This window comes from Lasiodiplodia theobromae (assembly GCF_012971845.1).
Source record: "Lasiodiplodia theobromae strain AM2As chromosome Unknown scaffold_20, whole genome shotgun sequence".
Classification (NCBI taxonomy): Eukaryota; Fungi; Ascomycota; class Dothideomycetes; order Botryosphaeriales; family Botryosphaeriaceae; genus Lasiodiplodia; species Lasiodiplodia theobromae.
Genome location: NW_023336409.1, coordinates 415,486 through 439,507, shown reverse-complemented (window position 1 = coordinate 439,507; position 24,022 = coordinate 415,486). Strand labels below are relative to the sequence as shown.

The 24,022-nt window shown below is 55.6% G+C and overlaps 6 protein-coding genes across 6 annotated transcripts; 4 read left to right on the top strand and 2 right to left on the bottom strand.

The window, feature by feature from the left end:
• Positions 1 to 164: 164 nt before the first annotated feature.
• Positions 165 to 1,244, top strand: LTHEOB_6912 (NADH-ubiquinone oxidoreductase; the record flags this gene model as incomplete). The annotated part of the gene is made up of 5 exons (XM_035516220.1): positions 165 to 308; positions 363 to 496; positions 546 to 1,020; positions 1,074 to 1,130; positions 1,191 to 1,244. The coding sequence occupies 5 exons, from the start codon at positions 165 to 167 to the stop codon at positions 1,242 to 1,244; spliced, it is 864 nt and encodes a 287-aa protein (XP_035371879.1).
• An 833-nt stretch (positions 1,245 to 2,077) lies between these two features.
• Positions 2,078 to 2,824, top strand: LTHEOB_6911 (uncharacterized protein; the record flags this gene model as incomplete). The annotated part of the gene is made up of 2 exons (XM_035516219.1): positions 2,078 to 2,151; positions 2,266 to 2,824. The coding sequence occupies 2 exons, from the start codon at positions 2,078 to 2,080 to the stop codon at positions 2,822 to 2,824; spliced, it is 633 nt and encodes a 210-aa protein (XP_035371878.1).
• Positions 2,825 to 4,541: 1,717 nt separating this feature from the next.
• On the top strand, positions 4,542 to 7,236 carry LTHEOB_6910 (Mg2+ transporter protein CorA-like/Zinc transport protein ZntB; the record flags this gene model as incomplete). The annotated part of the gene is made up of 7 exons (XM_035516218.1): positions 4,542 to 4,823; positions 4,930 to 5,223; positions 5,476 to 5,522; positions 5,575 to 5,686; positions 5,762 to 5,865; positions 5,929 to 6,682; positions 6,733 to 7,236. The coding sequence occupies 7 exons, from the start codon at positions 4,542 to 4,544 to the stop codon at positions 7,234 to 7,236; spliced, it is 2,097 nt and encodes a 698-aa protein (XP_035371877.1).
• A 1,943-nt stretch (positions 7,237 to 9,179) lies between these two features.
• LTHEOB_6909 (Glycoside hydrolase family 15) lies at positions 9,180 to 11,236 on the top strand (the record flags this gene model as incomplete). Its single annotated transcript, XM_035516216.1, has 3 exons — positions 9,180 to 9,411; positions 9,500 to 9,666; positions 9,719 to 11,236. 3 exons carry the CDS (start codon positions 9,180 to 9,182, stop codon positions 11,234 to 11,236), a joined length of 1,917 nt encoding a protein of 638 aa, XP_035371876.1.
• Positions 11,237 to 18,007: 6,771 nt separating this feature from the next.
• Positions 18,008 to 20,871, bottom strand: LTHEOB_6908 (Glycoside hydrolase family 3; the record flags this gene model as incomplete). Its single annotated transcript, XM_035516215.1, has 4 exons — positions 18,008 to 19,994; positions 20,045 to 20,435; positions 20,486 to 20,512; positions 20,562 to 20,871. The coding sequence occupies 4 exons, from the start codon at positions 20,869 to 20,871 to the stop codon at positions 18,008 to 18,010; spliced, it is 2,715 nt and encodes a 904-aa protein (XP_035371875.1).
• A 2,063-nt stretch (positions 20,872 to 22,934) lies between these two features.
• Positions 22,935 to 23,938, bottom strand: LTHEOB_6907 (uncharacterized protein; the record flags this gene model as incomplete). The annotated part of the gene is made up of 2 exons (XM_035516214.1): positions 22,935 to 23,820; positions 23,925 to 23,938. 2 exons carry the CDS (start codon positions 23,936 to 23,938, stop codon positions 22,935 to 22,937), a joined length of 900 nt encoding a protein of 299 aa, XP_035371874.1.
• Positions 23,939 to 24,022: the final 84 nt, after the last annotated feature.

Sequence of the window (24,022 nt, the reverse complement as noted above, 5' to 3'; positions counted from 1 at the left end):
CGGTCGCCTCCGGGCTAATCGCGCCCCGGCGAATAGAGGCGCCGGAGTTCTCGATGACCTCGACGATTGCATAGCAACACCACCAGGCCCATCCTCCGCCATTGGCCTCGTCCAAGCATCCCACGCGCGTCGCGACGCCCGCCAACTCCGTCCCGTCGCCCAAAATGAGCCTCCGTCTGTCCAACAGCCGCGCGATCGGCGCTGCGCTGCGCTCTGCCGGCTCCTCCGTGCGGCCCATCGCCGCCCGCAGCTTCACCACCACCATCGTGCGCGCGAAGCCGTCCGATGCCGAGCTCCCGAACATGCGTGTATGATGATACAACTGCTGCACAAGCTCCGGCACGCACTGACGTCGATGTTAGTCTGCGCAGCGCTCCGACCCCGGTCCTCTGAAGGCGCCAATCGTGAACCCGGCCGATAAGTACACTGAGAAGGGCGAGGCTCTCCACAAGTACGGCCAGTACCTCCTGTCGTGTCTGCCGAAATACATCCAACAGTAAGCGTCGTCCCTATCGATCCTCGGCCCAATCGTTGACAATCTATAGATTCTCGGTCTGGAAGGACGAATTGACCATTTACATCCCGCCCCAAGGTGTCATCCCCGTCTTCACGTTCCTTAAGTACCACACCGCCGCCGAGTACACTCAGATCAGCGATATCACTGCCGTCGATTTCCCCACCAAGGATCAGCGCTTCGAGGTCGTCTACAACTTGCTCAGTGTCCGCCACAACTCCCGCATCAGGGTTAAGACCTACGCCGACGAGGCCACTCCGGTTCCCAGTGTCTGCAGCCTCTACGATGGTGCCAACTGGTATGAGAGGGAGGTCTACGATCTGTTTGGCGTTTTCTTCGTTGGCCACCCCGATCTGAGGAGGATTATGACCGATTATGGCTTTGATGGACACCCGCTGAGGAAGGATTTCCCGATGACTGGCTACACTGAGATTCGCTACGACGAGGAGAAGAAGAGGATTGTTGTTGAGCCGCTCGAGATGACCCAGGCTTACAGGAACTTCAGGGTAGGATTTAAAGACAACGCAAGCCAGGAACAAGGTGCTGACAGATTTTACAGGGTGGCAGCGCTGCTTGGGAACAGGTCAGTCCTGGCCAGGACAGGAAGCCGGAGAGCGTAAGTTTTCTGTTTCATTTTGTTTGGAAGAAAGAATGGACTTTAACTAACACGACGTAGTTCAAGCTCCCGACGCCCAAGCCGGAGCCCCCGAAGGAGGAGGAGAAGAAATAAGATTATCGACCCTGTAAACCTTGTAAATCTATTTCTTCCAAGTTCAGCAAAGAAAAAGCGAGATACCGACATGCAAGATGCTAGACGCTTCATGGGGCGAGGCGAGCTCTCGCTGAAATTAAATTTGTTCAACATCGAGACAATGCCCACGTATACAGAGTGACAGATGAAATGAGGAAAGATAGACGGCGGAATGACCATAAACAGCCCCAGGATATTGTTCAGGATCCGCATTAATGGGGTCAGGGTGTGTAGGTGCAGCTTATGCTAATGGTCTTTTCTATGAGCCAAAGCGCCAACGAAACATGCGATGTTCCCATATTGCCAAAGTTTCCAGCTCGGCAGTCAGTTTTCTTGCCCATTCTAGAGGAGCTACAAACGACCTCCTGGGATCGCGTTAATTGAGTTCTGGATATTGCCTTTTTAGGTACTAGTCCCAACCAGCAGAAGAAAATATAAGGACTCCGGCAAAATAACGCAATGTATCACGACCAAGTTTTTGGTGGGCAGCAACCAATTTGGTAGGACAAGTGTCGGATAAAGTCATCCTAGCCGGCGGATGCCCGCGGCTTCGTATTATTGTGGGTTTCATTCTCTTCAATATCACACAGCGGAAGGCTAGAGGCCGTGATGCAACTGCCAAGTATGCCCCGCACGTCACTTTGACTCGGCCCGCAGCAACGTAAGAGGGCCATATAACAACATTCATCATCACGCAGTCGGAATCCTGAGACTTCTCCAAGCAAACGAGCAGAATTCGTATGACAATGAAAGTCCTCTTTGCGTTGGCTGTTGCTTACCTTTCGCCACTTGTCCCAGCAGTCACACCTGCAATGGCTTCGGACAAATTCACCATCACCGCGCCGCCTGGCACCGACATCTGGCGCAAGCCCCCTAGCACCAACAGGTACTACCTACCCCCTCCCTTACCTTATTGCCATGCTCCAATGGCACCTGCATCCCACGTGTTCCCCCGCACTACCACCGCCACGCACGAATAATAATAACTGATCACAAACAGCTTCAACGCCCCCACCCACCCGCTCCTCCCATCAGGCCCGGTCCCGCTGCGCACCTTCCAGCGCGCCCGTCTCACTTTCTCCGGGCCATGGACGACGCAATACGACCAAGCGGGCCTGCTGCTGCACCTGACCAAGCCGAACGCCAGCGCTAGCGAGCAGCAGGCGCAGCAGCAAGACCGCTGGCTGAAGACGGGCATCGAGTTCTACCTGCACCGGCCCTACCTCAGCACCGTGGCCACGCAGTCGTACGCCGACTGGAGCGTCACGCCGCCGGCGGCCAGCACGCCGAACAACGCGACGGGCCCCGTGACGATCGAAGCGCGCCGCGAGACGGATGCGCTGGGAACGAGCTTGTGGGTGTACCAGCTCGTGCTGGGGGCGGACGGGGAGGAGGCGGAGAGGTGGCCGCTGAGGGAGTGCACGTGGTGGTTTGCGGAGGAGGGGGAGTGGAATGTTGACGTGCGGGCGATGGCGGCGAGGCCGGCGGAGAAGGGGAGTGTGGTTGGGGCCGAGGGGCTGGTGGTGGAGTTTGAGGGGGCAGAGGTGGAGGTGAAGTGAGACTAGTACTGTGGTACTGACTGAGGTTTTGTGGGGATTGGGCGTTTCGTTCCTGTGACCCTGTTGGGATGCTCCGGAAGCTCCAGAACGTGGAGAATGGCGGGGCCCGTTAGTATGATGCTATCGCGTGGAGTTCGACGCAAGGCAGGCAGCAAGCAGGGACTTGGAAAATCAGCACACAAACAGGAAAATGCCTCAGACATGGTTTGTCCACCGTTCTGCCCGTGCGTGCCGTACCCGCATGGTGGGAAGACAGGACGTGCGAGCCTGGGTTGATCAATGCTTTGCGAGCAATCCGATAGGGCTGAGGACGTCAGGTCTCAGTGAAGTCAACCGTGTCGGACATTTGACCATTCAACAAAAGGAGTGGCGAGCCGCTCTAGATCTAGAGCCTGCAAGGCGTCCTGAGGTCTAACGATCCGTGCGAGTGGTATCAATCCCCAACCTCAGCTGAAGTCTTTCCGCTAGAGAGTCAGATAGGACGACATGTGCCGTGCGTCCGATGACAGCAAGCGCGCCAAGCACGGAAAAGTAGGTGTGACCGAGGTGTTGTCCTTGCATGGGCCAAGCAGCGGAAGCTGCAATACTACGCGGAAGAGAGAGCGTGAACTGTTTCATATGTATGGAGCGGCGGCATCCATAGAGGTCGAGGCTCCTATTTAGATCGAAAAGACCGCAAGAGTGGGTGGAAAAGTTTCAGTTCTGGTGCAACAGGACGTCTTCTTCACCTCAGACCTTCAGTACGAAGGACAATGGGTCCCGGGCTTGGCGGCAAGATGACAGATGTTATCAGCGCCGCAATCGCAGAATCGGGGCGGAGCCGCGGTCAGCGTCGGCAGTTCATGACAACGTGTTTTGCTGATCAGCTCGGAGGGCGCGCCCGATGACGCGAGACCGTATCTCCAGCAGATCTCCGCCGAGGCGAGAAGAGGCAAGCGTGCCGCACGTTTCGGACAGACTGGCACGGAGGCCATGGGTCTCTGAAAATTTTCGCGGAGCTGGAGTTCGAGGCGGGCAGTTTGACGGTGTGTTGGAGCGGAGCGGCTCGAAAAGGGAAGACGGAGCCCTAAGCACGCGACAGATCCGCCTTCTGGAAGGTTGCGGCCAGCACATCCGCGCCGCTCCCTCCCCGTTCCTGCGGGCTCGGGCTCTGAATCCGGCAGTCGTGCATCGTGGGCCGACGCGCTGGAGTCGCATCTGGCGGGGGCAACCGAGGTGATGATGGTGCGCATTCGCTCGCTTACGAGGGAGGCTGGGCCTAGCGGAGATCGTTCGCCATCGCCGCCCAGCATCAATGTCTCCAGATTCGCCCTCGTCGCCGCTGCTCATTCGCTGTCCGCCTCCCCGCCCATCAGCAGAGAGCCTGGTGTGCTCGTCAGCTAGCTCGCGCCCAGCCTGCCGGGGCCCGGAAGCTCAATTGACCGGTGCGGGCCTGTACATGTCGCCTTCTGTTTGGCCGCGCGCCTCTCACCGCTTCTCCACGGCGGGATGGGGCTACCACACAAGCGCCTGAATCATGGGGTTCCTTCGGCCGCCACTCGCATGTGTCTGCGGCTCCCGCGACGACGGCACCATTCCAGGGCCGGGACGCAGCCCGAAGATAAACCACTAACGTTCTGACGGCCGCGGTGCGCCATCATATTGATACGTCCCGCTGGCCACCGAGCTGAAGTCTCTGCCCTGAGTGCTGCTGTCCGACGCGCCGCGCGCACCCACGATGAGTACCGAGTCCCTAATCCGGCAGCTGGAGGAGCAGCGTGCCGCCTTCCTGGCCCTGGAACAGCGCGTCCATGACGCCCTCCGTCAGCAAGAAGCAGCCGCTGCAGAGGCCTCGCGGGACGAGAGCCCGTCCTCCCCTACCTTCAGTGACGGCATCGGCCGCCAGTCGACCGTCTCCTTTGCCGACCCGGGCCGCAAGTCGACGGGGCTGGCGTCGATCCTGCACACAAGCTCGGCCGTCTCGGTGGACAGCGACGACGAGGACGACGAGACGTATTATGTAGGTTCTCTTCCTATAGGCCCGAGCTCGGACCACCTGGAGTTGCTGCGCCCTCTGGGGATCGTGATGCTCCGCTTTAGCAGCCCTACTAACCCCTTGGATTAAGGTTCGAACGCCTCTGCCGTCCACGTCGTTAGCCGAAGAAGGCCTGCGCACCCACTTGAGGACTTACGATTGGGAGTCATGCGGTCAGACTATCCTAGAAGAAGTAGTGCAGGATGGCCAATTGCTGTCTCCCTACCTCTTTCCGACTCCCAGTGACGAGGAAATGTCAATCCCTTCGAGTTACCAGGTTTACGATGTAGGAGTTGACGGCACGCCCCTAAGTCTCGATATCGAAACCGGCGAAGACGAGGAGGTAACGCAGTCCAAGGCCGCCGCGTTCTGGAACACTATCAAGGTAAGTTGTTTTCACTGTCAAAGCCAGCGAGGAAAAAATTGGAGGTGAGGCCTTTCGCTGGAAGGATGACGTTGGGTTTTGAGTATTAGTCGGAAGAGTCGGCACACCATCCGGGCCATGCACTTGGCATGATGGATGTTTCAGATCATCATTTGACCCCTGTTCGGATGACTACTCCGGCTATCAAGCCGACCTTGCCGGACTCCGTTCAAAGCTTGTTCAAGTGAATCAATCCAATGACAAGCTGTACAGGACATCAATGTGGAGCCCAACAATAGCTCTGCCGTGGGCCGAATAGTGTAAGCTCTGTCCAAGCAGTCGCACTGAGCGGCCCAAGCTGACTGTTTGCAGCATCGCCCAAGAACCATCACCTATCATCTTCGGTGCCTTGCACTATGCCATGAACCAGTACTTCGATATGAACGAGCTGTTCCAGCACTTGGTTAACTCCGAACACTCATCGGTACAAAGCCTCTTCACCGCGTCCTCTTCTATGCTTGACGCCCTCACGCGCTCTCTACTAACCCCGGTGTCAAAGGCAACACCCCACAGGCCCTTCTCCCATGACTCACGACACCAGCGAACATTCACTTTCAGCTTTGAGTACTACACAATCATCGGCGAAGACCGCCAGCCCATGCCGTGGCAAAGCCATGATAGGCAGGCGGCACCATCTAACGCCCACTTACCTCTTTCTCGTTGCAGCTCAGTCGTCTCTCTAGCGTTGCTAGGAGATCCCATCAAGAAGCTCCGTAACATGTCCCGGCGGAAGAATGTCAAAGTCAAGCAGGGCCTTGTAATCGATCCATTCTCGCCGTGGCTCGTACTCAATATGCAAGCTTATCCCGACTGGCTCGGGAATGCCGATGCTCATGATCAGACCAAACGTTATGTAAACGGTCCGGAGGCTTTCTTGGCAACAGTTCTTATGGAGTTCCGGGACGCACGCAAACGCTACGAGGAGATCTACAAGCAGATTACGAGAATGATCACCCCGCCAACAGATTTCATTTTTGATGCGGATCAACGGGACAGGCGTCTGTTCGAGGACGACAACTTCACTTTTACCAGAGGCTACTTCTGGGCGCATCAAACACTTGGATCTATCAACGACAGCATCAAGGCCATGATTGACGCGTACGAGGACACTTTCACAGAGGAGGTGTGGGAAGGAAGGCATAAGAGCATTTGGCCGTTGCTGGATGAATCATTACCCCGCAACGACTACTTCAGAAGAAAACTATATATACTGCGGAAGGACTTCGAACGCGAAATAAGGCATCTGCACGAACAAATCAAGGAAAATAACGACAGGAGGTTGGAAATCCGGGATTTGCGAGACCAGCTGTTCAGCGGCACTTCTGTTCTGGAATCGCGCAAGTCAGTCGAACTCTCCGAGATCACCATCCTTCAGGGACACAACGTCAAGCTCCTGACGCTCATAAACATCTTCTTCATGGTAAGTATATCACTAGATTTTCGAGTGGGCCAAGTACTTACAAGTCGCAGCCTCTCACCTTTGTCACAAGCGTATTTGGGATGACGAATATGTCTACGGAACACACTTTCTGGGAGTTTGGCACGGTCCTGGTCGTCGTCTGTGTCCCATTCTTCTTGCTCATCGGCTCCCTCAATACCACGAAAGGCTACGAGTTCTGGAAGGCACGATGCAAGGAGGTCATGAAGACGTGTCTCTGGTTCCTGGCCTTCATGTCTGGCTTGGCCCCGAAGACGAGTCGGCCGCAGAAAGGCCAAAAGCAGGAAGAAAAAGATGAAAATGGCCCTAACGCTAACCCTTACGCTCCTCGGAGAAGCTGTGCTTCTGACAGGCAGCAACGGCCACGGATGCAACGCTCGCCAACGAGCACAGATATGATGGAAAAGGACAGCTCTGTAGAAGGATCGCAAGAGAGCGGGAAGAGTAAAAGGAGGTGGTTCGATCCAAAAATTCTGAAGCGCATGTCACGAAAGAACGAGAAGAACGAAAACATGACACGAACCCAGGAGGTCTAGCAGTCATCGAATGAAAAACTTTCTACACGTTCAATAACTTTGCCGGTCGCGTCAGAGCTTCAATGTTGCAATCAGTTCGGCGATCTTTCATGCACGATCGGAGTGGACTTACTCTCTGAAGGAATTTCTTTGCGAAGTGGTGGCGACGTCGGCCCGTGATGTTTTCACTCCACACAAACGTCCACATGACGCCCCGCATGGCAGTTGAGCCGCAGACGATACGTGCCGGGGCGGCCCCTGCAATCTAATCCTGCTGATATGAGTGGTCTATTGTCGGCAGAAGCTTCTCGGTTCCAGATGTGTGGCTCAAGCGATGACGGCAGGCCCGTTGCTTAACGCACAGGCATGAGTCGAACAACACACACGCCCGGCGGATGAAATGGAAACAATAGCTCGAAGATCACGGAAGAATTGAAGACGTAGTCTTGCCACCGGAGCTTGCTTCACTTAACGGCATAGCTCAGGATTTTGCGCAGCACTAAGGCTACTCAATCGTACAGGCTATTTCCTACTATGATCTGCTGGGGTTGATGGTGGGCAGAGCTGCAGCCGGCCGTTAGTGTCGCAGGTACCGATGCCTGCTGACACCGCCACGTTCTTACATGCGTGGTGCCTGCGTTGCGCCCTGAAGCATGATGCAAGCTTAAAGTATGGTTACTTGCTAGGGTATCGATCGGCGGGATAATGTGAAAAATAGCCCTTCTGGAAGCCGCATAGCCTCGATCGGACTTCGATTGGGCATACAAACGCAAGCCCTGGAAAAATGTCCGACAGAGCACATGTTCATCTGCTTTCGTGCACAAGGAGCGGATGGATTGAATAATGCAGGCGTACCGCACGTCACTGGGGACAGCGGCCCGGGCGGTTTTGCTCGTGTCGGCACCGAGAGAGCACCTTGTTTTTCCTCTTCTCCTTGTGGGCAAAGTCGCGCATCTGGCCCGCGGTCTCTGCCCTATAGGAGCATATATTGCCTGACAGCGTGATTGGGCAAGTGGGTACGCCATAGTGCAAGCAGAGGCTCGGCAAACATGTGAACATCATCAGGTCGGCGACCCCAGGCAGTGGTTTCGAGAGGAGAGGCGTTGCGGCTTTTGGCGGAGATGACGGACAGGCATACGGGAGCCAGTCAGAAGCCATCCCTGCTCGCTCATCTCCCCATGATGGCAAGACATGCCCAGAAATTCCATCATTCAGCTATTATTGCGCCAGCCACGATAATTGGAAGCTACTCTACCCCGCGTCATCCGCATGAATTGACGCCTCTTCCGCCTTTCTCTCCCGGACAGGCCGATGCGATGCTATTTACATCCGCTCCGACATCCAGCCAATCACGGCCCAGAGCAGCAATATAGCACCCCTGAACACCTCGCACTTACGCGATTCTCGTGTCCGTGCCTTGCCTTTCGATTAGGTGCCTTCTCGCCCGCCAACAACCCCGCGGATTATTTGTTCTCTGAGCGTTTGTCGCTCGCACGCGCCCCTTTTTAGTGCCCGCCGTTCCCCACACTCTTCCCACCTTCCCTCTCCAGCTGGTCGCTCCGATGCAGGAATTCTTCGGCCCATCCGAGCCGAGCGAAACGCTGCTCACCACCACAGCTGACCAGCAATCCAAACATCGACGACATCCCGATCCAGGTTTAGTGCGCGCGTCATTCCACTCCGTCAACCCTCTCTCGCGGGACAACCAATTCGAAGAGCTTGGGCCACCGGCTTTCTGCTGCTGGGCTCTCCGCTAGGGCCGGTCCGCCATGAATAACCTTGAACGGTCTGCCTCGTGCCGTGACTCGCCCAAACTCAAAACATATAAAAGGGAGGTCGAGCACCCGCAACAGATTGGTCCTCCAGGAACGGGCAGCGCAGCACGCAGTGTTTCCCACTTCCTGGCTCTCTCTCGTTACTTCCGGTCTATTGTCTCAATTGCGGTGTCCTGATACTCATCGATCATGTTCTTTCCCACCAAGGCCCTCGGGCTCGTCGGCCTGCTCGTCGGCGATGCCCTCGCCGTTCCGGCGTCCATGCTGAATAAGCGCCAGGACGGCATCGATTCATTCATCGATACCGAGACGCCCATTGCGTATGCCGGCGTCCTGGCTAACATCGGTGACGACGGCTCCAAGGTCGCCGGTGCTGCTGCCGGAGTGGTCGTTGCGAGTCCGAGCAAGAGCAGCCCTGACTGTGGGTATCCCGATTTCCGTTTTCACTTCCGTTTCTCACGTGCTTTTGAAATGCCGTTTTTGGTGATATTTGCTGAGACAAAATGCAGATTTCTACACTTGGACGCGTGATGCCGCGCTCGTCTTCAAGGCTCTGGTCGATCGATTCGTTAACGGTGACTATGACCTCCAGGATGAGATTGAGGAATACATCATCTCCCAAGCGAAGCTGCAGGGCGTCAACAACCCTTCCGGCGGCTTGTCCACGGGTGGCTTGGTGAGTGTGCCTCTGAAAATTGCGAGATCTGTTGCTGATGTATGCATCACAGGGCGAACCCAAGTTCTACGTCGACTTGACGCAGTTCACCGGTGCTTGGGGAAGGCCGCAGAGAGACGGCCCGCCTCTCCGCGCCACTGCCATGATTTCTTACGCCAGGTGGCTGGTGGACAACGGTTACTCCGATACCGCCAGAGACATTGTCTGGCCGGTCATCAGGAACGATTTGTCCTACACCACCGAGTACTGGAACCAGACTGGCTTCGATCTTTGGGAGGAGGTGCAAGGCTCGTCTTTCTTCACCATTGCCGTCTCTCACCGTGCCCTGGTTGAGGGCAGCGCTCTTGCTGCCTCGATTGGCGAGAGCTGCGACTACTGCGACTCTCAAGCCCCGCTGGTCCTGTGCTTCCAGCAGACTTTCTGGAACTCGAACGGCAACTACATTGTCTCCAACATCAACACCAACAACGGCCGCACCGGAAAGGACGCCAACTCGATTCTTACCTCGAACCACCTTTTCGACCCCGAGGCCGGCTGTGATGACACCACTTTCCAACCCTGCTCTTCGCGCGCCCTGGCAAACCACAAGGCCGTGACCGACTCCTTCCGCTCGATCTACACCATCAACTCCGGAAAGGCCGCCGGCACCGCCGTTGCTGTCGGCAGATACGCCGAAGACGTGTACTACAACGGCAACCCCTGGTACCTCGCCACGCTCGCCGCCGCCGAGCAGCTCTACGCCGCCCTCTACACGTGGACGCGCGAGGGCTCCATCACCATCGACGACGTCTCTCTCGCCTTCTTCAAGGACATCTACCCCTCAGCCGCCACCGGCACCTTCGCGTCCGGCACCGACGCCTTCACCGCCATCCTCAACGCCGTCAAGACGTACGCCGACGGCTACGTCTCCGTCGTCCAGCAGTACACTCCATCCGACGGCTCGCTGTCCGAGCAGTTCTCCCGCGACAACGGCAGCCCGCTGTCGGCCTCGGACCTCACCTGGTCCTACGCCGCTTTCCTGACCGCCATCGAGCGCCGCGACTCCATCGTGCCCGAGTCGTGGGGCAGCGAGGCCGCCAACGAGGCGCCTGGCTCCTGCGCGGCGGGCGGCGCGTCCGGCACGTATGCGTCGGCCACCAACACGGTCTTCCCGACTAGCCAGACTAGCAACCCCGGCGCGACGCCGACGACGACGACTACGAGGCCCCCGACGACGACGACTACTAGGACTAGTACGACGACGACCGGTGGTAACTGCCCGACTTCCGTCGCGGTGACGTTTAATGTCGTCGCGACGACGGTGTATGGCGAGACGATCCTCATTGCGGGTAATAACGCGGCGTTGGGGTCGTGGGCGCCGGCGAGCGCGAAGGCGTTGAGTGCGGATAAGTATACTGCGAGCAATAACTTGTGGTATGCTGTCGTTAACTTGGCGCCTGGGACGAGCGTGCAGTATAAGTATATCAGGAAGAGCAGTAGTGGTAGCTACACGTGGGAGAGCGATCCGAATCGGACGTATAGCGTGCCGAGTTGTGTGGCGACGGCTAGTGTGAGTGATACGTGGAGGTAGATGGGGGAGAAGAGCTTGGGGAAGGAGGGATTTTGGGTTGGGTGGTGGTGGTTGTTGTTAAAAATAGCTTGGGTCTCTGTAGATGTGAAATTGATGGTTGTGGAGAAATAACACACGCGTAACGGTCTGCTGCCTGTCTATCACTGTGAATTTCAATCGGATGACCATATCAACTCCCCAAATACGCCTCTGCAATTGCAGATTGGAACTTACCACCGCCCTTTCCACTTCCTAAGCCATCCACTTAAGAGATTGTGAACGAGTACTATTCGCCTCCTCTGATACCGATTCCAACGAGTCCCCTGTCGTTTGCTGCAACCCTGCGTCTTGAAGCAGTCTGGAAACAGACTCTTCTTTGTCCTCGCTGACATAGATCCTCGTATCCGCCCCAGCCTCATACAATAGCTTTAGGCGTTCACAGTCTGAATCAGAAAGAGCCTGAGAGAAAGGAGTTTTGCCAAAGATGTCCCGTCTGTCGATGATGCGAGAAGTGAGATCGTACCCGATGAATAGCTTTGACATCGCAGACAGCAACCGCATTCTGTATTTGTTCTTCTTTTCAAAGGCCATAGTTGCTTTCAAAAACTCCTTGAAGACTGAGATGGGACTCCTCTGTACCGAGATGTGCAGGGGGTTCCGAAGGTAGTCGTCTGTTATATCCATCCTCGCACCATGGCTCACCAGTTGTGAAACCATAGCAGGATGCGCCTTTTTGCTGCTGAAAGCTAATGCATGGAGCGGTGTGAAGCCATGTCTCTTCTGATTGTTGATCTTTGCTCCAGCCTTCATGAGCAGATCAATGACGTCGCGGTGCCCAGCAAAAGCTGCACAATGGAGCGGCGACACATCGCAATCTTCAGGGTTGACTTCAGCTCCGGCCTTGATCATCAGGGAAATGACCTCTGTGTCACCCCAGATGCATGCGAGGGAGAGAGGGGTATATGATTTCCCTTCCAACGGAGTGTTCAAGTCAGTTCCGGCCTGCAACAATACGCGGACCGCTGAGACCTGCTTCCCCTCAATAGCGTAGGCTAATGAATGGTAGCCATAGCTGTCCCTTCTTTCCAACAAAGCGGGCTGTGTTTCTGCTAGCCTTGCAAGGCCACTGACGAAGCCGCAAAAGGCAAGCGAGTGAGCTACCTGCTCATGAGGCTCCCCACGTAGCGGGAAAATCTTTGGCTGAAGACCACGGTCTGGCTTGTATCGGAGTAATGCAAACATGCGCTTAGACGGTAAGTCTTCGTGGAGCCTACGGTAGCATGACGCCATGGGGCTACCAAAGACAATCTTGAGCGTCTCGTAAAGCCTTTCCAGAGAGATCTCAGTACTCTGCAGCATGATATCAAAAGGATCATGCTTGTTAAATTCAGCCGGGAATTCAAAGCCTTGCTTCCGAGCGCTTTCAACATGGAATGCCCAATGCTTCCATGCGTATAGTATGAGGGGAAGCTTGTCATAGCTGTGCTTGACGAGTATCAAATTGTCAAGCGGGACCCCACTCTGTTCTGGGAATTCCCAGTTGTCAGGCGTCGGTAGTCTTTCTACTGGCCTATTGGTGTCATTTTTCTGCCCCGAATAAAGAGAAAGCCAGTCAAGGGAAGATTCTGTGCTGGAATCCTTTGGGATTGCAAGCATGAATAGGTATCTCAGGCAAGACCTCGACAATCGAAAATGGGCGAGCCGTTCCATTGGGATGGTGGAGTGAGGAGAAATAGATTCCAGGATCTTTTCAGGTCCAGTAAGAAAGTCAGCGACAGATTGATGGATGAACTGGACTTGACCCGCGATAAATGATCCAGATAAGTGGACGAGGCCCTTTGACAGATCTTTGACTCGAAGAGCCAAATGATCCAGGTAAATTGAATCATTCTCCGTCTGATACTCGGCGATGCTCTCCTCGACACTCATGCACTCATCGAGTACAAGAGCTTGCTGAAGTTCAATAGGAGTTAATGGTCGGGCCGCAAACAGAACCCACTGGAAGAGCTTTAAGGTACGTTGTTGTTCGTGTAAAGAATGCTCTGGCTTGCTTGGAAGGAAGGTTTGCTTTGGTTGCAGCAAGAACTTGTAAAAATGGTGTAGGTCTGTCGGTAGCTCCTGAGCTAGCGTAAGGATTTCCTTGAATTCATAACCGCGCCTTCGGGAGTCGATTATGGTGTCAACCACAAGGGAAGCCCGTTGGAAGATACCATTGGACCTTTTAAGGATCTCATCATGCAAAAGTTGATTTTCTGCTGGTGTGAAATTCAATTCCTTCAAGCGTTTGCCAACGACTTGGCTGATGTCATCGGTATTCCAGTCCTCAAGAATAATGGTTCTTCCGTCCAGAGTGATTTGTGGGCAGTGTCTGCATGAGATACAGATTCTGAGCTGTGCCAAACAATCGAGGTCTGACAGGAGTGATTTCATTGCTTCCGCGATTTCTCTGGCCGACTCCTCTCCAGACTCGTCCAAGGCATCAACGAGGATGAAAATCGAATAATGTTGTGATATAATTCTCAGACCCCGGGAAAGGTGCTCAAGCAGTTCTTCTGGTGCCCAGGCCCATTCTCCATTCACCTCTCCCAATTCTTTGGTCCTTCCCTTGAACATTTCTGTCAAATCCGCGAATGCCCCTGGAAATTCCTGGTAAAGTTGGTGGATGAGAGATCGGTACACGCCCAGCGGAGTCTTTTGCAATGGTGACCCTGTACCCTGTATGAAGCAAGAGGCTACAGATGTATTGACGTTTGTAGCAGATCGTATGTGCTGGAGCAGTGCCTTCATGGCCATTGACTTGCCGGATCCAGGATTTCCTTGGATCCACAGAAGTCCACAAGGCTCGGAAAGCCACGACATGAAACTTTCGTGGTGTGGCAACCATTCACAAGTGCGAGGAGCTGGATTGAGTTGAACTACGCGTGGCGTTTGCTTTTCGAACCCCAAAGAAAGCGAGCAACCTTTGATCTAGTCAGTGATTTGTAGAACATTTGGATATCAAGGTCATGTACTTTGGTTCCAGCCTCCGCGCTTCAACCCAGTCCAGCCATGCGATCTGAAGTCTTTCATCCTCTTCAAGTGCTCCACAACGATCTTGTAAGGACGATCTTCCCGAGACGAGAACTTAGCAAGACCGCTATGGGTGCTATCAACATCATAGTTGTAGTTCTTTTCTGTATCAATCAGTCGTCCATGTGTAGCGGAGTGAGGGTTGACTAAGAGCTCAGGGGGACCTGACATAGTCCATTTCTGGGTTTTTTCCTGAGCAACGGATTAGTAATTGTTATTATCTGTACGAACCGTATACACGTACATCGCGTACTGCAGTTGGTGACAACCTGGTTTCAAAAAAATTGACGATATAGAAAGAGTCCTGCGAGTCGAGTATTCTGAGGAAAGTCCGGCTCATGTAGCGAAGCCCGTACGAATTCGGCCCCAAAGATTCAAGGAGTTCCCTATTTGGGCCATCCCCAACCATTGAGACCAAGGATCCTATTGCCATTCCCTGGCTGGGGACTCCAAAGAGTATGATTCCTGCAAGAGCACGAAAAGGATCTTGTTCAATCTTGGTATCATAGTTTGCCATTGAATTAACTGCCTGAATTCAGACGTGCTTAGTTTACTTGTCAATTTGCTCTTTCTTAATAATAATAACATACCTCTTTTACGATGATACCGCCGAGACTGTGGCCGATCAGGACCAATGGCCTTTCCGGATCTGTCCGGACGATACTCAGAGCGGCGCGTAGTCTCCCGCCAAGATCGGCGATATTTTGAAATGACTGGCTGCCAACCAAGTGTGTGTCGAACGCAAAAACCAGTATCCGACAATTTGGAAGGTCGTGGGCAAGGCCATCACGCAGCCACATCCAATTGCCCCCTCTCTCCTTGAACGAACCGAAGCCGTGGCCGTTCAGTCCTGGAACTGCAACCACACTGACTTCATTTAGCTGCACAGCAGAAAACTGTCTGAATATCTAGGATCACTCACTCGATGGTGCACTCTCCCTCCGCCGGTGTGTGCAAGGCTGTGAAGTCGATGAAGTTCGAGTCGAATTCGAGCTCGCGACGACTATCCAGCCTAACCTTGAGGTATGGACCTTGATTGAGAATCTCCGGTATTGGGGAAATCTCAAACGTCGCCATCATCTCGTCTTCAAGGTAAGGGCCCCCAGCCAGCGATCGGACTTGAATATTCACATCCTCGGGACACCCAAGCGCACGTTGTACAAGGTCTCTGACATGTTCCTCGTTCGACCCGATAGGTACCCCACGCAGTCTGAATGTCTTTTTTGTCACCATATCCGTAATTTTGCACTTGCGCGCCTGAGTCTTCACTTGTTTTCAGCGCGTATATTAGAGAGGGGTCAAACCGGCCCAATATGCCGAGCCGCGCGATCGGATGGAGGTTGCAAAATACTGGTCGGACAAATACACATTCGCATACGAAAGCAATAGACGATGGCCTGGAATGGAGAAAAAGGAACTTGAGGAGGTCAGACTTCTTTTGAAAGGTTAAATTGAGAGTCGCGTCACACGACGCTGAAGCTGCTTGAAGGTGGGGTTCAAGGATCCACATCGCCAAGACGGCACCCATGTATTCGGTTGTGTCTAATATGAAACGGCTTCCTTATGGCAGAAAGTGACTGGGTTTATGACTGAGAGACCGTTTTTTTTTTTTTTTTGGGGGGGGGGGGGAAATGAAGACTTACGCCTCGCCGGTGATGCGGCCAACGACGAGGGTAAACTTGGCCTCGCTGATGAAGTCGGTGAACTTCCAGCCGACGTCCTTGTTCTCGCAGGCGTTCCAGCCCAGAGGGTGAGTGCCATTGATCCAGCTGCCGGTGCACGTCGCCGATTCGGGCTTCGAGCCATTGATTCCATTGTTGGCCGGGTAGTTGATGGTGAGTTGGATGGTGCTGTTGAACTTGGCACTGTCGGGCCAGGAGCCGTCGGCAATGCCACTGTTCTTGCCCATGAAGTGCGTCCCCAACGTCGAGATCTCGTACTGCGTGGCCGAGACGTCGCGGGGCAGGAGGGTTGGAGCGGCTGAGGCAAGGGTGCCGAGGCTGAGGATGGCAAGATTGAGGATCTGCATGTTGGTGGATTTGGCTTTGGTAGGTGCTGCGGGGCTTGTATAGGGAGCTGAAGGTCGGAAGAGCGGAGGGTAAAGGTTATTTATGCTGGAGCAGAGAGGACGATCGGGGCTGAAGGTTGGTCTGCTGATGCTGTGTGAGAGCAGAATGGGAAGCGGCGACCATGTTGAGTGGATGGATGTACCTTGGGGTCTTCCCAAAGCGGACAGCAGGCGCAACCCACGTCACCAAAAGCCTCTAGTCACGACATTCAGCTGCGCATCCGGATCCTCAATCGGCCCCAGCTAAGAGATGTGTGCGCCACTACCGCCGGTTTCCGGGGAATACGGGCAGACCGATACAACGGCTCGGCCGGGCTATTGGCAGCCCTCTTTCCCAAAGCGGCAATGGCGGTGGCACGGCACCTGCAGCATACCGCGATCGATGCAGCTCCTTCCCGAGAGCCGGCGGGCTCGTGCGCTGGCGATGGTGCAGGTAGGTTGCCAACACGAGGGTTACGGGGTACAGAGGTCGACGTAAGCATGGCTGCCCGAAGAAGACGCAGGCTGGATGCCGTGGTTTGAACCGCCCAAACGCACTCTGTCAATTGATCCACGAGAGGATGCTGGAAAGAAGGTGACTGAAATGGAAATGATGAGCCGCCCTCGTATCACGCCAAACAAGCTTCCCAGGTAACAACGGCCCTTTAGCTGGACCGCAGCCTCGGACTCTCCGCCAGGGCTCAGCCACGTTCGCTCCCAGCCTCCCGGATTCCGGCTCACGCGAGCTGATCATCTTGCGACAAACAACCGCCCTTGGACAAACCCCATCTCTGAAGCAATTTTCCGGGAAATGGCCGACGACGTGCAGGAAGAAACGCAGTCGTTGGTGCATCCCTGTCCCGGTCGCTTCCAGAACGTGGAGCGCTGCAGCCATCCTTCGTTGCACCACCAGCACCGCGTGTGCGCCCTTGCTTTGCCGTGTGAAGGTAACGTCGCAGCATCTCGAACATGGAAGAAAGACGGATTCGCCGCTCGTTGTCATCACGCAGGGCCAGCGAATGTTGCTGTGCACGATGACGCAGGGAGAGCTACATCGCAGGATGGTCGTGGGCCCGGAAGTGGGACAAAAGATAGCTCACTAAGCTCGGGACCGGCTGGCTTCTCGCGTGCGTGGGCTGATCTGATTGCTGGCAGAGACGGTTGTTGGTGGTCCTGTGAGGCGTGTGAGAGAGGAAGAGCCATCATGCCACCATCAACCCAGCTGTGCACGACGTTTCAAACAGAAAGACGTTACAAATACCTCGTGCTGGTCCCGTCTTGTGTCTCGGCCGACGAAGCCATTGCTGAAGGCCAACCAAACACAGCGACTCGATGCGCCAAGGCTGCAATGTAAAACTCTCTGCAGGCAAATCTTTTCATGGCCCATTTCCCACGAGACGCAAGGGGCGGTTGTAGTGTAACCTCACGTCAGCATGCTATTCGGACTCACTCCTGTCATGTCAGATTGGTTTGATTTATTTATGGACATCTGAAATTAAATCAGGGACCCCCCGCCTCCACATTCTCACCATTGTCTGGGAGTAATTCAGCAGCAATGAAAAACCTTCATCCATCATCCTCAAGGCGTCCGACCATGACAACATTCAGCGAAATTAAAAAACGAAAAAACGAAACGCTTACCAAACACGCCGTCTCTCCAATAGCCCCCCTCCCGTTCAAGCGACCGGGCTATCCAACCCGCTCTCACAGGTCAATCCGGTACTCGAACACGCGACGCCCAGGGCACCCGAGCTCTCTCCGACCCAGAACTTGTACTCTCCAGCGACGTCAGGCACGACCCAGTTCTGGCTGACGACGTCCCAGACGCTGATGTCCTTGCGCGTCAGCGTCAGGGCGAGCGTCTCGCTCTCTCCCGGCTGCAGCGTCGCTGTCTTGCCAAAGTCCCTCAGCTGGATGACGGGCGTGTCGTACGAGATGGCGTCGGGGAACTGCACGTACAGCTGTGCGACGGCCTTGCCGGGGGCGTTGCCCGTGTTGGTGACGGTGACGGAGACGTCGAAGGCCGTGTCCCACAGCGCCGGGTTGCCACCCTGCGCGCCGCCCGCGGGGACGCCCGGCTTCTGCTCGGTCGAGTAGCCCTCCGGGTAGGGGTAGTCGGACGAGTTGCGCTTCTCGTACGCCGCGTTGGCCTCCGACTCGGACAGCCACGAGTAGATGTAGCGCCACACCTTGTCGAAGCCCTCGGGCGCCACGGCCTCGCTGGGCTGCGGGATTTCGGTCGAGTATGATGGCGTGCTGCCCTTGGCCGGGCGCGTGGGCGGCGCCGAGCTGAGTTCGATGCCGGCCGAGATGGTGGCCGAGTAGTCGAAGCTGGTGTAGCTGAGGCCGTGGCCGAAGGGGTAACGAGGCGAGATCTTTTGCTTGTTCAGGTAACGGTAGTCGATGTAGAGGCCCTCGGAGAAGGTGTCTTGCGGCTGGCCGAGTTGGAAGCCGACAATGTCGAGGCTCTCGGGGAGGTCGTCTTCCTTCTTGACAATGCTGTACGGCAGGTGGCCGCTCGGGGACTCGTCGCCATACAAGACGCTGGTGAGAGATTCACCCGCTTCCTGTCCCGGCAGGTGCTGGAAAAGGACAGCCTTGACCGAGGGCAGGTCGATCCATTCCTCGACCAGGATGGGGCCAACCGTCTGGACGACGACGATGACCGTGTCGTACTTTTCGGCCGCCTTCTGGACAAGTTCGTCGCCATTGTGCCATGCGTTCAAGCCCGACGCCGTCCGATCTCCGGGATTGCCCTCCACCGACAGGTAGTTCTCACCGGAGTCCGAAGTAATAAAAACCACGGCGACGTCTCCGTCGTTGGCAACAGCACTGGACGGAAAGCTGTCGGTGTTGTAGAAAGTAACATTGCTGGCCCTTGCGTTGAACGCATCCATAGGAGAATCGAGATAGGGGAAGTTGGCAGTACCAGAGCCCCAGCCCATGCCGAGGGTACCCTTGTTGCAAGCCTTATCCGAGCAGGAGTTGATTCCATCGGGGTTCTTCTCCGCAGCAGTTCCAAAGACCTTCAATGGCGTGCTCTCCTTGAGCGGCAATGTGGCGTTTTCGTTCTTGAGCAGGGTGACAGCCTCGGTCGAGATGGTCCTGACGATGGCAGCGTGGTCGCCCTGAACGTCGACAAACTCGTTGACAACGCCCGACGGGGAGATCAGGGCTCCAGGGTAAAAGAGGCCTTCGGCGTTGTCGGTCCAGGTGGAGAAGTTCGGGTCCGGGTAGTCCTGGTCCTGGCCCATCTGGTACCAGGAAGCAACGATGCGAGTGGCCATGTCGTTCAATCTGTCGACGGGCACGGAGCCGTTGAGAACGGCCTCGGTGAGATGGAAAGCCCACCAAGAGTTTCCGAACAGGGGAATGGTCGGGTCGCCGGGCATGCTCATGTCAAGACCGGCCAAGGCAGCGCCAACGCCGGAAATCTGGGCAAGCCAATCGCTCATGATGAAACCCTGGAAACCAAGCTCGTCCTTCAAGAGGTTGTTGATAAGGTAGCTGTTCTGGGTAGCCGCCGAGCCGTTGACGGCGTTGTAGGCACCCATGACGGAGACGACGCCAGCACGAACACCCTCGGCAAAGGGCCAGAGGTACAGCTCGTGCATGGTGCGGTCATCGATGTTAGCACTGATGCCTTCCTGGAAAGGGTTGTACCTGCGGCACGTCAGCAAGAACAGTAGGCCAAGGGGATGCTGCCTCCTTACATGCGGTAAGACTCCTGCTCGTTTCCGATCAAGTGCTTGATGGTAGCCATGACACCCTGGGCCTGCACGGCCTTGATGGTCTCGGCACCACCAATGGCCTGCAGGACGGGATCGGCGCCGAAGCCCTCCCAGTTGCGGCCACCACGGGGCTTGCGACCCAAGGGTCCAACGGTCGGGCCAAGATGCACATTGACGCCCTTGCCGCGGAACTCCTCACCGATGGCCTCTCCGCGGGCATACATCAGCTTCTTGTTCCAAGTGGCGCCGACAGTGATGCCAGGGGGGAAAGCCGTGTTGTTCTCGGTGCCCTTGACTCCAAGGGCTGAGTCCTGCAGGCAGAGCTGCGGGAACCCCACGCGGGGAGCGCTGCCCGTGTTACCAACGCAGCGGCCTATTGATTCGATGAGCGTCAGAGGCTACATAGGACACTGATTAACTTACCCATAAAGTAGCCAGTTCCAACCGTGACTGTCCGAAAATTAGCACAGAACCAAGTCACACGGCGAGGTTATCGTACTGTTCGTCTTCTCGGCGAGCGTCATGTTGGAGACAAGCTCGGCGGCCTTCGCATAGCTCGCGCTCCAATCCTCAGTCCAGCCGCCATACGGCGCAGGGTACCAGGGAGGGGAGTCGTAGCCATCGGGAACGCGAGCATTGATGGACACGGTCTGGTTTGCGGCCTCGAAGATGGAGAGGAAGTACTCGTAGCGCGGGTCGCTGGGCAGGCTCTGAGCGGCAGCTCTGGCGGGAAAGAAAGGAATGGATAGCAGCGAGGCGAGAACGAGAGGCTGCGCAGAAGCTGCGCCGATCAGCAGAGAGACGGACATGGTTACGAGCACCGCTGCACTGGGAAAACCTGGAGCTGGCGGGCAGCGGTTCCCTTATAGACTCGGCTATCGAAGCGGCCAAGCTCGCCTGTATAGGCTTGGAGGCTTGGAGTGGGAAGGTCGATAGTTCGGCTGCAGCGTCTCCTGTAGATCTACGAGCAGGCAGCCAATGGGAGTTCGGAGTCCGGATAGTGTATACGGAAGTAGGTCGGAGTTGCTGCCATATTGGAACAAGGCGAGCGGGGGCAATCTCGCTATGCACGTCGTCGCTGCTATTTACGGGCCGCTTTGGGGCTCCCGGCCACGCGACCATGCTTACGGGCGCCGTTTGGGAAAGGGTGTCGCGAGAAACCCACTCGTGCGGCTGATTGGGCCGCGGTGCCGTTTCCGTAAAAGCCGTTGATGCTAGTGGCTGCCGGAAAGGGGGAGAGGAAACGCGGTGAGGGCGCCATGGCACGCGCCCGCATGATGATGAGGGAACCTGCGCATTACCACAATATTAGCCGAGCATATCGCGTGACGTCACGGCAGAGAAAAATGGAAGCAGCTGAGGTCCCTTGAGAACAATTGTGCTCGGTACCTCATCGCCGTTGCCCTCCGGACAAAACGAGTTCGTAAGACCGCTGACGACGCGGGTCGATCGCCGGTTAACGTCCGCGCTACCGGATCGATCGCCGTTCGAGAAATGAGGTCGCCAGGATAAAGATCTAACCGACGCCTGATCGATCCATCCGAGTACTGCTTTGGGCTGCCGCACACGTGTTTGTGTTTCAGCCCTTTTCTTTTTTGGGTGCCCATTGCGAATCGATAATCCGACATCTTGGTAGCTTTTGCATGACAAGCAGACGCACGTGGTGGTCCTTGCTTTGCCTTTGCTCTTAAATTGTTCCACGCTAGAGTCTTTACTCCGCCTCCGCCTCTGGAGCTTCCTCACTCTTGCGATGCACCACAGTAGCCGCTAGATTTCCTCCAGCCCAGCATGCAATATGTAAGTATCCCAGCGTGCTATTTGTTATCTTCTTTGTTAGTCTGTACCTCTACAAATACCTACAGTTAAAAAACAAAACCGGTTTCTTTTTTTTTTTTTTGAGTCCACGTAAAACTATCATGTTGGTTGATAAAACACAAAGGTCAGCCAGAGTATAGCAACCCTGTTGAACCCGTACGTGAAAGCAATACAATACCTTGCATCAGTAATCGTAGAAGGATGAGACGTACGGAATTAAGTCACAATACAGCAAACTTAACCGAAGGTAAGAAGCACCATGCCTTATCAGTGACCGCAAAAGGGAAAGACGTGCGGAAGCGAGCCATAACGCAGCAGACTTGATCAGAAATAAGAAACACAGCCGTAGAAAGACGCGATATCCATATAGTCACATTTTCGAAGTCTTCTTGGAAACGGGTAGCTTCTTCCTATTCTGGTTCAAAGACCGAGCGCAGACTGTGCGGGCCCACCGGTCCTCCGCTTTCACCCACCTCCATGAGATAGGCGTTTCTTTATCTCTCTTCGTTCGCTTGCATTCGGGGCACGCGTCGGGCTTGGAAGTCGTTTTCTTCTTGGCTCCTATGTCCTTTGGGCTCTTGTAAGCCCTGCACGGTATGTACCGCCGTTTGAGGAGGCCGTGGTCATAGGCCTACTTATTCTTCTACGGAATATAATCCGGGCGGCACAGACATCCTGAGAACACGTTCGGTTTGAGGTGGCATTGAAGAGGTGAACAGGTGATGTACTGAGCTATCGGAGAAAAAACACTAAATACAGCCCTTGACGATTGCAACTGCCAACCCCGCAGCGCACCGTCGCTTCCGTTTTGAGACCAGCATACAACAAGTCTTCCGCCTCAAAATTAATGAAATTCCATTTTCCAACCACTGGTCCTGAATTGGCCGTATGCTCTGTGTGCCAAGAAACGCACAACTTCAACCACCGGCAAGGTGCATGAAAGCCCAGCTCTGCTCAAGCTCAAACCAAACAGCATACAACAGACAGCAGTGTTGCGCCAGCCGTAGCTTCTCCTACGCGCACAAGCAATGATCCCAGGCAAAGACATTCTCCATCTCTACCAATCGCCCAGACCTTCCTTATCCTCATAGCTGTCCCAGCCACCGCCAGCAGCAGTGTTAGGGCCAGGAAACGGGTTGCCGTAGTCGGCAGGGTTGAGGACGTAACGAGAGCGTCCGGTCTCGCTACTACCACCGCGGCCACGCCCGCCCCGACCACGCCTGCCACGACCATCACGGCGGCTGGAAACGCTGTAGCCAATGGTGGCGACCAGTCCAGAACCGTGCTCGTCACCATCATGGCCGCGCTGCGAGCCCGGGAGATCCAGCCTTCCCTGCGCACCACCAGCGCCGACATTCCTGAGACGAGTAGCAGCAATATCACTGCCATCCCGTCTATTGCCTCCCGTGTCCTGGCCGTGGTTGGTGCGGTAGTTGTAGTTGAGGTCGACGCGAGAGTTGGTGAAGAAGCTGCTGCGAGGGTTTCCGGTGCGCTGCCTGAAGCGCTCGTGACTGGCGCTGCCAGCCCTACCGCCAGTATGAGCACTACCGCCGGCATCGCTTGTAGCGCCATCAGAAACCGCATGGTTCTTGGCAGCCTTGCTGGAGACAAGCGCCGCGACCTCGGCGGGCGCCTGGCCGAACCAGCGCTTGATGGCGGCAAGTTCTTCCTCCAGCGCGGCGACCTTGCGGTTCTCGGTCTGCAGCGCCTCCTTCAGCCGACGCACCTCGGCGAACAGAGGGTAGTTGGAATGGGTGGGAAGTGGCGGGAAGTCGGAGGTGGCGAAGCCACTGTTGTCGTCGCCATTCGCTTCGTCTCGCAGGTTGGCAGGGCGAGTGCGGCTATTGCCGGGGGCGACCCCGTTGGTGGTGGTGTTGTCTTGGGATACAGTGCTATCACGCGTGTCGCTGGTGTCCTGACGGTGCGGGGGATGGTCGCCTCCGCTGCGGTCTGGGTTATCGCAGCTGTTTCCGAGACTATCACTTTACCGAAGAACGAGACTTTAGCTCCTGTACGGCAGGTAAAGGTCGGAGATGGCGGTACTTACTCGCTGGCAGACATGGTGGGCAAAGCTGGCAAGAGTAATGGTCGGGGGTGGACCCTGTGTCGGATGCGTTGCGGGAAGGTAGGACTTATGAAGCGAAA